This window comes from Orbicella faveolata, unplaced genomic scaffold (genome assembly GCF_042242905.1).
Source record: "Orbicella faveolata isolate gen_17 unplaced genomic scaffold, um_ofav_v1 contig_12, whole genome shotgun sequence".
Taxonomy (NCBI): Eukaryota; Metazoa; Cnidaria; class Anthozoa; order Scleractinia; family Merulinidae; genus Orbicella; species Orbicella faveolata.
In genome coordinates this window covers 30,779,099-30,791,074 of record NW_028301539.1, presented here as the reverse complement: position 1 = coordinate 30,791,074, position 11,976 = coordinate 30,779,099, and the positions used below count along the sequence as shown (strand labels likewise).

The following is an 11,976-nucleotide window of genomic DNA, read 5'->3' as shown; positions in this document are numbered from 1 at the left end:
GCATTTTGATATTGCTCAACTCCATTAGTGTTTTCAAAACAGAGTTAACTAAAGTGTCTTTTTTTTCATAGAAAAGCTCTAGAGGATAACATAGATAAAATTAATATACCTTAACATACGAAAAAAAAATACTATTTTATTTTTGGTTCTCTGTTGTAAAGAGCTAAGACTGCGAAAAAATAATGAAATATTTGTGAAAGATAATTAGTCGTGCTTATAATTTTAATTACGCCATAAGCCCATGAAATTTAATTAAAGTGGAACCTGAGTAAGATATTCAGTAATTTTAATATTTTTCGCACCTGACCAGCGTTTACAAACTCTGAATGTACATATGACTTATGCAGAATTAAAATAGGACTATTAAGTTTAATTTAGAAATCAATGGCAGCAATCATAGTCGGCCTCTAATAACGATTTCTCTCAATTCCATTAGCTTTAAAAACTGTCTCCATTTTGGACAGTTTGAATGACCAGTTTGTCAGATCGTCTGGGTGGGAGTTCTGAAAGCTTAGTTACCGGTTAATTTTTCGGTGACTTCTGAGCTGTCAAATAAATTTTCAACCCAATTCTCAGCTCAGTAAATTTGCGGATCTTATATCTCAGCTGACAGTTAGAAAACGCAACATTTTTCAGCTGATGTTTGTGAGTATTGGACAGCCCTTTCCGGCGTGACGTGGATAAAAATCATCTCAACTACAATATCAAGAGTCAGATGATGAGGGGAAAATTGCGGTTCACAATCTATTGGCGGGAACCACTTAATATTCTTTGTGTTTTTTTTTAACGACAAACTTAATAACGTTAAACGTATGTTGGTCCATCTTTTTTCACTTAGAATCAACGGATGTTTTTTTGTCAAAGCTGGGTTCGTTATATTTGCCTAAGTTGAAAGGTAATAATAATGATAAATTATTTAAAGCTATGTTAAATTAACTTTTAGAAACCTTTCTTGAGCGGTGTTAGTGATATCAAGATCTTCTCTCCTAAAAGGAGATATTTAACATGCATGTTCGACATAGTGGTAACCCACAAATTTTTCAAATATCACGACCTACTTGTTCTTTAAAGATGGACGACCTCGGCGGAAAAATTAGACGAAAAATAGTGTCTCAGGGCTCACTCAGGGCTGCTCGCGAGAACACGCGAAACTCATGTTGAATGTGAAGGCGCGACACGCGAAATGGAAAACGCGTCACGTTTCCTTCTGATTCTTGTACTCGCTCGCGCCCGACTCACCCTGAGATAAAATAAGTTACAATTCATAGTCTAATGGAAGATATGCTAAGATGGGTGCGCTGAAAAAAAACACTTAAACACACGAAAACACTTTAATGGTATTTCGTGACGTATTTCGGAGCGGCCCACTGAGAACATCCATGTCATTTTACATGATATACTCACAATGTCCAGCATGTATGATGACTGTGGGCTCAAATGGAACAAACATCAACAAACATGGCGGCGGCCGCTTGCAGAATGAGGTGCAGTCTTCGTTCATCTCAATTAGGCGCTAATCATGTGACCAAAAGCTTCCTCTACTGTAGGAATTTTTGCACCTCGACCAAGGTAAGACAAACGTCCAAAAATTCCGTATCTACAACAGTTTTAGGTCAATAGATGTTTGTTAGAGACCAACGATTAGAGGTCATTTACCGTATCTTAATATATAGCAAACTATTATTTATCCAATTTATTGTTATTTTTTGGCAAGAACACCGTTGACGAGGAGGAGATCGAGAAGCTGAGTAGGACCACAAGTGACTGGTGGAATCCGAATGGCGACTTTTGTGCTCTTCATTCTATGAATAAACTTCGAGTTCCCTTCATAAAGAAATCTCTGGAACATCTTCATACACAAGACTTCACCCCTTCGAAACCCTTAAGAGGCTCTAGAATTCTAGATGTGGGCTGCGGTGGTGGGATACTGTCAGAGGTATATTTTTCTAATAATTATTCCAGGGCCATTGTTAATTTAAAAGAGAGAAATTATTGTAAATTATCATTATTTTTTTTTTTTTTTGAAATATATTTTGCAATTTCAATTCACTCCTTTTCGGTTAATTTAATTTTACTTTTTATTTGACAATACATACATGTGTAAGATGCCATGTAGTGTCCTTGTAATTTGAGATAAAACTTGATGGAAATTTGAAAACTTGAGAGAATGAGGAAACCAGAAGCTACTTGCATTTTGTACAGTACATTATTCTATAATGGCTTTTGGACAGCAGTGTACGGTTTAAATGCTCACACAACTAGGAAACGTGGTGTACTAACTTTATACCCTGACAAAAACTTTGAACTAATTACGGAGTAATGTCTATGAAATTCAAACTGTGTTATTGTGCTTTTTGTACAAGTACATGAAACGTAGCTGACCTGCAAAATAGGATCTTGGTAGATTTCTAAGTGGGTATTAATACTTTGTTAGATTTATAATGTTTGAGTAGAGGTCTAACTCTTGCTGTCCTTTGAAATTTTTCATCTCACAGTCATTGGCAAGAATAGGTGCCGAAGTGACTGGGGTTGATGCATCTGCACGCAACATACATGCTGCCTTAAGACATGCACGCCATGATCCAATGGTGGCTGACAGAGTACAGTACAAGTGTACTACAGTAGAGGAGCTAGCTGACAAGGAACCAGAATCTTTTGACTGTGTTGTTGCTTCAGAAGTTATTGAACATGTAACAGATAAAGACACATTTATTTCTGCTAGTACTCAACTGGTTAAGGTGAGGAGAGGTGAAAGAGACAAAACAAAAGTCAATCTGACTCAGTTATGTTCATTACATTTACATCCCATCCACACCTCCTAAATGTAACAGTGCTCAGGTTTAGTTATAGGGAACCACCACGACAGCAACAGCAAATGAAAAACACCACCAAACAAAAGGTTTAACGCATAGAACAATAGCTATGCAAGATGCAAACATAAATCTCTCCACAGTTCATAGCCATCCTCTGCAAAACAACAACATAAAATGACCAAGTTCTGTGAATTTTGGAGAATGTAGGCCACAACAGCATTTTAATTTTTTCACTTAGTTTGAACAGGTTTTTAGACCAATTTGCATGCTGAATGGTTAAGTCAGCTACGAAATTCAAGGATAAAATACAAGTTCATGTTTTACTCGGCATCATCCCTGGTGTCACCATTGTTATTTCTTAAGCTCTCTAATGTTAATGGTCTCACCCTTAGCAGGTCAAACTGAACAAATTTGTATGGGGACTGGACATAGGGATACGCATACTGTGTTGGGAAATGATGAAGAGATACTTTGAATTCCAATCTGTCTCCAATCTCTCTCTTGGAATCTCTTGGAAAAGGGAAAAAACATTTTTTTCAACATAATTTTGAAGGTGCATCATTTTAATAAACCTCTTTTTAACCCTTTGAATAGACCAATTTCGATACATTAAAATTCAGCCTAACACAATAGACCTCAGCACAATGCTCTGGGGAATAAACCCCACAAACTCTGTAGTTATTCCCTGCAGCCTTGTACTGAGGTCTATTGTTTTTGAATTTTAATGTATCAAAATTGGTCTATTTGATATTCTAGCCAGGAGGTTCATTAGTAATTACAACAATCAACCAGACAGCTTTGTCATATGCCGCAGCTATCGTGGGAGCAGAATACATTCTTAGACTAGTGACGCCTGGAACTCATGACTGGAACAAGTTTGTGACAGTTGATGACCTGAGCAGCCTGATATCTCAAAGTAAGTGAATAGGACATTAGTGTCATAAAACAGTCACAATGATAACAGGAACCCAAAGTTCAGTTGGAAGTGATGTTTGCAACATATTGCATTTTTTGGGGTTGATTGACTAAATTACCAAAGATAAGTTGGTAAAATTTCAAATCCAAAATTCATCGATGTTGATGCAAAAGGGCGGTTCGGGAAAGAAGGGGTTGAGGCAAGAGTTATCTTTATCCACTTATCAAAAGATTTTCTTCTTGTGCGTGCTGTGCCCATGTCTCATGCCAATCCCTTTTCCTGCTGATGTTTTGAGAAAGTGACCACCACAGTCCAATGTCGCCAATGGTTTAGTTTAGCTGAATGACTGGCCATTTGTTATGTTAATTATTAATTAAAATAATTGATTATTATAATCCATTCTGATAGATGGAGCAGAAGTCATTGATGTGAGAGGAATGTCTTATCTGCCATTTTTAAACAAATGGTGCTGGATTGAAGACACAAGTGTTAACTTTGCCTTGAGGGCAATAAAACCTGAGGGAATGTCACCAGAGGTGACATCGGATACACACACCAACACCAAAACATGATAAATTATTGTATATAACATCTCAACACAGAATAAACTTTTCAGTAAAGAACTGCATCCCTCTTTATTGTATGTTTTTCTAAGTTAAAAACTCATTCTACAACTTAACAACATCTCCAACAAATAGACCACTTTACAGGTCTGTGAAATGTAACCTAGCCTCTGCATAGAAGCAAGGAAAGAGTTGGCCCTGTCAAGATAGCAATTAGAAACTAGTTAGGATGGTAACAGAAAAATGTGGATTTGAAAAGTATCAAGGTTTGTATCATAACAAAGTCAACTCCAGCCCATCTCATATTCACAGGGCAGATCATTCAGTTCTGAATTGTAAAATCGTCTATTCTCCAAGACTACAATATATGCCCTTACTCCAAGCTAGCTTCCACCTGTTAGAAGTGCATAACAAACCTCTGATACTCAGAAGTAAAACACAGACACCACTCCATAACCTCAAAGTGGCAATCTTCAGGAGCAAATTGTGTTAGAGTTTACTGCCCTAAGTAACATGTCAAGCTGGATTGGTGCGAGTGTCTTTGTTTTGGAAGTCCCACTGTGTAACTTGCCTCCCAGCATAGTTGTACCTTGTAAAATGTGACCAGGTTGTGCAAAGTGCCTATTCATTATAAGTAAAGACCAGTCTTGTTACTATGGGATTTACAACTCTTTTCCTACAACTGCTATTGTCAGCAGGTTGCTACTTCCAAGTAGCTAACACATTCACCAGATGTTGGCTGTTCAATCTTACAGAAAAAAAAATTCAATTGGTGTTTTACACAGCTCTTTTAATTTCAGGTACATTGGATGAAAGCTTCATGCTTTTAACACAACAAGAAAGTAGAGCAAAAGGTGTATGTGTACAATTGGACAGCTGTTGCGGGCCAGTCTAATTGTGAAAATGTTAAGTTAGGAATCAAATAAAGTTTGTTGTTGTTAATACTAACATTTGAAAACAAAATTGTAGATTAACCTTTTATTTTATTGATTAATTCATAGAGGCTGATCACCTTAACAACATAACAGAATTTATTGAAGGATGACAGAAGATCAGATACTTGATATATAAATATTTTTTACAAAATGTCAATAAAAATATTCCTAGTTAAATCGTTGTCCTATTTTACAAACATTTCTTGACACAAATTATTGCTGTTATTTCCCAAATCTTTGTTGACATCGTCCAAATCTTCTAAGAGATGATAGAAAGGTCGAGTAGTCAATGCTGATGTGAGTTCTCAAAGGCCTGGGGATGAAATGAGACTGGTTAAGATCAAAGGCTTCTTAGAGCTACAAGTACCTCATGGTATACACCGAATGCAAATATGGCGGACCACTCAGTTGGCACCCGGGACGAGTTGCATGAAAGCGAGGCTAGTGAGGCTTTGATGTTTTGTTTTGACAACGCTTCCCAGAAAAGTCTTGCTTTGTCGTCGATCTGGTGTGTTTTATTTAGCTGTGGCTATGAGCTGCTGTGTTTCTGAACGCCACGAGAAGGGATATAAATTTTCCACCGTTCGCCTCTTAAGCTTAGGGAAAATAGTGGATCAATGCAATTCATTGAGATGAAGGAAAGGAGTTCACGATCGCCACAGGAACTAAAGTTTGTTCACTACATTTCACATTAGAAGATCTTAGAAAAATCGTTTAAATGACGAGCTTATGTGGTGTCTGGTGGTGTTCCAACACGATTTACATGGCCAGTACCTTCCCCAAAGTAAAGAAAAGCTCCTCTTGAAAAACATCCTTTGTCTCAAAGGAAGAAGTTGACTTCGCGTCCACTCGCACGGAATCGCACAAAACAAATACTACGGTGTAATAACCAAGCGAATGAACTTCAACTGCCCCCATCATTGTATCCAGTGAATGCTTTGAGCCAAATGAAAACGACTTGGAGCTAAATGCAGTCGCTTACACATTTTCTAAGATCTTCCAGCCTGAACGAACAAACTTTAACAGTTCCTTCGGCGATCATAAACTACTTACCTTCATCTGTTTTCCCTGAGAGGTGACCGTGGAAACGAAAAAAAAAAAAAAAAACACTTTCTCTGCTGTGGAAGATTTCAATTCCTTCTGGTGGCATTCAGGAACACAACAACTTATAGGGAGGGCGAAACAAAAACAGACCAGATCGACGACGATGCAAGACTTTTCTGTCAAAACAAAACATCAAAGCCTCACTAGCCTCGCTTGCATGCGACTCGTCCCGGGCGCCAACCGAGCGGTCCGCCATATTTGCATTCGGTGTATTATATACTATCTATTTTTGGTGCCCTCATTCGCCTCCTTTGGTTGCCCCTTGCAACATGTTTTTGTTAATTTCTGCCTGTGCTACTCCCCAATATTATTTGCACAGAAACTTTGGGGATAAAAGGAAACCTAGGCGGGGAAGTAGTGAAAAATGATTTAATCCAGGTTTAATGCATAAATTAATTGCCTAACAGAATAGAGTGAGAGAGTGAATGAGTAAATCTGAGGTCCATTCCTAAACCTCCTAGCATGACTTACATCATACCATAAAATAAAAGTACTTTTTCTTAACAGTAATAGCCCCCAATGTTTATTTAAAATTGGTCTGGTGAGGTCAGTGTTGACTCCTGCTGCTTTTAGAAGCTGGCTCAGACCATGAAGTAGATAACAACCATTGTTGGCAGTGAACTACTTTTGAGCATTAGATTGTTTTTGCTGTAGCACTACATTGTCATGCTGTAACATTTATTAGTCATTAATAATGGACCATTTTGACAAAGTCACCCAAGGTCAACAACATTTCTATTTTTCATATTTAAACAAAGAAACACTTTCATACCGGCATATAGATTAATTCATCAAAAATAATAATAATAATAATAATAATAACAAAGCATTTAACCTTTATTTACCCTTGGCAATGTTTATAGCACAAGTGCTAGTGGGGCTGAGCAAACAACTGAAACAAATCATGTGCTGAATTTAGTAAATGTGCAAAGTTTCATAAGAATTTATTACAGTTTTGCCTCTAGCATAAATGTTTGGGAAACATTGGATAGTTTGGGGTCCCATATAATTTTCAAGAGTTTGCGATGGATTCTTATGAAACCTTTGCATTTTTACTAAGTCCCACATGACAAATCAAGTGGCAAGGCTTATTTTAAGTTTGAGTGAAAAAAATTGGAAAAGTTTGACCTTGTCAAAACATCCATTTAGCACTGACTAGTAGTAGTATTTCATTTGAAACACATGATTGGAGAGGATTTATCCAAAACTTTATTTAAAACTCAATCCTCAACCCATATTCCTTACGATAATCTAAAGGATAACTTACAGAAATTCTGTGAGTCTGGTTTGCCATGGTAGGTATCCCATTATCATTTTTATATTGCCAAACTTGAAGGCAAGTTCAGGGTCTGGTATGCCATAAGTAGCTGCAATGAAGGAATTGTACATTTTTTAAGAACAAGATTCACTTGATTCTTGCTCTTGTTAAAAGGGGAAAGTTGTTAAATAATAAACACTGAGGTCTGAAAGAAGGTTTCATGGTGGTCCCGGTTGTTTAACAAAAAGATAATGGTAACAAATAAATAAAAGCATTTACGAATAACAAACTACGTGAGCACAAAAAATTATTCAACCAACTACTGACACATAGTAATCATCCGTGTCCTGCAAGCTGAGGTGAAATACGGCTTCATATTAAACAAGCTACCAGTAATTCCAGTGTTGCAAACGGTGATAGACATTTTCTAAGGTTTTCGTCATCTGATGGGACAACAAAAACCATAGAAAATTCTTAAGATGTACATGTAACAACCTTCCAAAAAGATTTTGGAACTTCAAATTATTTGTCATAACAAGCCACCTTCTGATATCAATACATGTCATAATGGGACAAGTCTGTGAAATAGATTATAATAAACAACAGAGATCAAAGTGAGCTGTGGGAGGCGTGGTGGCCACATGGTTAGTGCGCTCATCTCTGGATTGAGTGATCTGGGTTCAAACCCTGGCAAAGGGACATAGGGTTGAAATGTGTTCTTGGGCAAGAAACTTTACTCTCACAGTGTCGTTCTCAGAGTACCCTTCTCAACCTAGGTGTATATAAGGGTACCAATAAATTTAATGCTGGGGATAACCCTGAGATGGACTAGCATGTCATCCAGGGGGAAGTAGAAATACTCCTAGTCATTTCATGCTATGGAAACTGAGATAAACTAAGGCCTGATGGAGCACTTGGTTCATATGCAGACTTTACCTTACCTTACCTAAAGGTAAGTTGCATCACAGGCTACAGCTACATGTACCTAAACTATTAGGGAACATCATGAAAATTTCTGTCAGTTACCTTTCAAAAGGCTGTTTAATAGATCTGGTTCCATTTCTTTCAGTGCTCTCTGCTTTGTTTGGATTCCCCAACAAAACTCTCTGGCGGCCTCTACGATGTCTCCTTTACCATCATGCTCCGACAGCAAGCTGATGCACACCTGTGTTGGGGCTAACAATAAGAGAGAAACTATAGATATTAACACAGCAAAATAACCACCACCACTAGCCTCAGAGGGTACTGCTGGATGTCCTATGTTCCCCTACCTGGGGAAAGGGGGTGTACAGAAATGGTGATGATGACAGATCCATCTGTGAATAACTTTTAGTATGAATGTCATTATCTTTGCAGGAGCACTACATTTGGACTCTTGCTAGGAACTGTGAAGTTTTATTAGACGGTACTTTTGGAGCGTTGCAGCAGTACATGTAGATTAACAGAGCATCTGACTGTTGACCAACTTGAAATCTGATTTTGTTTGTTACAATTTCTGCAACAAAGCATTATCACTTGTTATTTGGGCAAATCTTTAGACCACCAAGGAACCAAACCACATGTAGATGCAGAGTGATGGAGTATATGCAATGATGGAAAAACTGTTCATTGCAATGACTGTGAGGGTTTTCTCAGACTCTCCTGAGACCATGTGAAATTAATGGCTAAAAACTGCCTCTTCTATCTGGTGATTTGACATGACTAACCCAGCAGGTAATTTGACCATTTGGCCCTCAGGTATTGGGGATAAGTTTATCCAGCAGATAAATCTCTAACCTGACATGCAAATGAACAGGGATTTATTTACTGGGTAAAGTACTCTGCCCCTGGAACAACTGAGCTCTGATGCAAGAGGACAAAAAACCCATGGTGACAATGTAGGTCACGAAAATAGAGCAATTCATCAAAAATGGAAATTTTTTTCACAAGAAATTAAAGGGTTCGGAGAAAAGATAGAGAAAAGTGATCAAAACTCTGAAGCTAGGACAAAACTTGTGAGATTAAGGGGGCTGCATCTCAACCTTTTAACATGCTTAAGAAAATCTGGCAACATACCCCTAGATTAAATAATAATAGGAAATCCCAAACTTGTGGTCTGACACAGAACAGGAAAAACAGGAAAATCAGGGACCCACCAGGATAAGTCATGGAGATTAACAGTGAGGAGGAATAAAACAGATTAAACATATATGAGCAAGCCTCACAATGCAATAGTGAAGAGAAAGACTGTTTTAAAACGTTAGACCAGAGTACAACCAAACATAACCTTGATGGTGGCAAAATATGAGTGACTTATGTGACCCTTTGTTATTTTAGTATTTAGTGTCACATGCTTTGCATTATACAACCTACTTGTGCATCTAATGCTCACTTGACTAGCAGTTGAGCAAATCAGCGGCTCAAACTCAAAGTCAATTGACATGAACTTTGATTACAAGCAATTACGTCCCGTAATTTACATGTATTTTGCAAAAAAAAAAAAGTCTGCCAAGCCACTGTCACGACATGCAATTAACGTACTCTGATGTGGTTGAATAGTATTACGCAGAAACGGAAATGCTTCATTAATTGGGTTTTGTGTTTTGGAAATTGAGCATCATATCACGTTAATAAAGCTCACAAAGTTCAGTGTAATTTGAGCAGCATTACCGTTGGACTTGGAACCCCAAGGAGAGTCAATTCTGTAATACGCAATAAGAAAAAATATCAGAGTATCAAGGAAAATGTTGCTAAAATTTAAATTTAGGGTGATGCACAGCTTTACAACTCGAACTTACCCAACATCTCACAATCAAATTTAACGTCCTTTGTTCTCAATACAAATGTGTATTTGCTGGATTCCTCTAGAAAAACTTCCTTTTGCTTCCGAATAATTTCGCTTGAGAAAGCTGCAACATTCTTCTTTAGTACACCTAAAGAACAAGACGTATTTGTTTAGTTCACACTTCACTGCAGAAATGCATCATTGCTCTTAACACACACGAATTGCATCATTTTTAGGCAGGGATTTTAGGTGAATGTAAACGTCTTACCTTCTCTATCGTAGACACTAATATATGGAATTCCCATAGCCATTGACCAGACAATAAGCTGAGCAAGGTCTACAAAACTAATGTCAGACTCTAGAACCACGAAGCTGATGTGTCGTGGAAGCTTGGTGAGGTTTCTCGAGTCGTCCCTAATTTTTCCATGTGTACACGTTCGTAAACTGGTTGAGAAATAACTTCTAATTTGTTGAAATAAAATAGCTATGACTGATTTTAAGTACAATAGAAGATATATACAGCTAAGGAAACATTTAAAGACCCACATCGTGGGAGAAGAGTCAAGAAAATCAACGTTACCGCCGGTCAACGTCCATTTTGAAAACTTTCCATCGAACACCAGTGAAAAGTGACAGCGTGTGGGCATGCGTACGAGCCATATCCTACGTTCTATTTCCGGTAAGCCGATGATCATTTCCGGTAGTCTTTCAACGTGCAACACTGCGTGACTCTTTACAATAAGTATCTTCTTTCTTGCTTTGGCGGCCAGAAAGTAAGGAATAATGACAAGAAAGGCTAACGCCAAATGCAAGAAGGAAAAATCTCGTTCTGTTCAATATGAACTCAAAGATCAGTCCAAACTGGTTCTGAAGTGTGCTTTAGTTTTTGTCTCCGGTGTCCTGGGTAACGGTAACGCTTGCACAAAAATCCGATGAAAAGTTGGCGTGGCACCGGATATATATTGACTCACGTTGACTCTTTAAGAATTGCAATATTTGTACGGATTCGGTATCTTAGAAAGAACAAGAAGCTTGGGGAAGCTTAAAACTGCGCGGTGAAATTTAAAGTGCATTTTTGCTCATAAAAATGAGTAGAAGTTTAAGGAGTTCATTGTGTTGAGATGCAGTGGTGTAAGTGCGGTTTTGTGCTTCTTAACTTTTTGAAATCGTCAGTTTCAAATGAAAAATGAGAAGAATGATTGAAAATTAAGGTTTTGTATGATCTGTACGTATAGAGAGTTTGGTAAATATCCATGAAATATTATCGCTCGCACGCGATTGTTCTAAACCCGTCACGTGACCAAATATCCCCAATTTTCAAAACTGTGCGTGCTGCGAAAAATACTTGAAGGATAATAAACACAATAGCCTCCATTTGGCGCGAACATATCCGGCAGTTTTCCTCGAGCTACGCTCTTGGAGACTGTTCGCTTCTCGGAACAGACTGAATGTCCTCGGACAAATATCCGGGCATATTTTCGCGCCAAATGTAGGCAATGAGTATTAACATTTGTCCAAGAGTCAAAAGAGCTAACGCCCGAAATCTAACCCAGAAACTTGTCCACTTGACGTCGCACGCCACATTGGAAAAAGGAGAAATTTTTGTTAAAAATACAAGGGTGT

At 37.9% G+C, this 11,976-nt stretch overlaps 2 protein-coding genes across 2 annotated transcripts; one reads left to right on the top strand and one right to left on the bottom strand.

Annotated features, from left to right (window-relative positions):
* The first annotated feature begins 1,437 nt into the window (after positions 1-1,437).
* LOC110060319 (uncharacterized) lies at positions 1,438-5,404 on the top strand. The gene is made up of 5 exons (XM_089283303.1): positions 1,438-1,569; positions 1,715-1,936; positions 2,496-2,738; positions 3,570-3,729; positions 4,138-5,404. The coding sequence occupies exons 1-5, from the start codon at positions 1,438-1,440 to the stop codon at positions 4,299-4,301; spliced, it is 921 nt and encodes a 306-aa protein (XP_089139429.1). The 3' UTR covers positions 4,302-5,404.
* LOC110060329 (dehydrodolichyl diphosphate synthase complex subunit nus1-like) lies at positions 5,256-11,006 on the bottom strand. Its single transcript, XM_020767095.2, has 5 exons — positions 10,622-11,006; positions 10,367-10,501; positions 8,616-8,765; positions 7,599-7,698; positions 5,256-5,540 (listed from the first exon to the last, which is right to left on the bottom strand). Exons 1-5 carry the CDS (start codon positions 10,998-11,000, stop codon positions 5,450-5,452), a joined length of 855 nt encoding a protein of 284 aa, XP_020622754.2. The 5' UTR covers positions 11,001-11,006; the 3' UTR covers positions 5,256-5,449.
* Positions 11,007-11,976: the final 970 nt, after the last annotated feature.

Excerpts from the sequence above, each read along its gene's own strand:
- LOC110060329 (XM_020767095.2), bottom strand. The coding sequence starts at position 11,000 with ATGCCCACACGCTGTCACTTTTCACTGGTGTTCGATGGAAAGTTTTCA. Across the intron at positions 8,766-10,366 it reads ATTTGATTGTGAGATGTTGG|CCCCAACACAGGTGTGCATC; the intron begins GTAAGTTCGAGT and ends TCTTATTGTTAG. Across the intron at positions 7,699-8,615 it reads ATTAAACAGCCTTTTGAAAG|CTACTTATGGCATACCAGAC; the intron begins GTAACTGACAGA and ends CCTTCATTGCAG.
- LOC110060319 (XM_089283303.1), top strand. The coding sequence starts at position 1,438 with ATGGAACAAACATCAACAAACATGGCGGCGGCCGCTTGCAGAATGAGG. Across the intron at positions 1,570-1,714 it reads ATTTTTGCACCTCGACCAAG|AACACCGTTGACGAGGAGGA; the intron begins GTAAGACAAACG and ends TTTTTTGGCAAG. Across the intron at positions 3,730-4,137 it reads GAGCAGCCTGATATCTCAAA|ATGGAGCAGAAGTCATTGAT; the intron begins GTAAGTGAATAG and ends CCATTCTGATAG.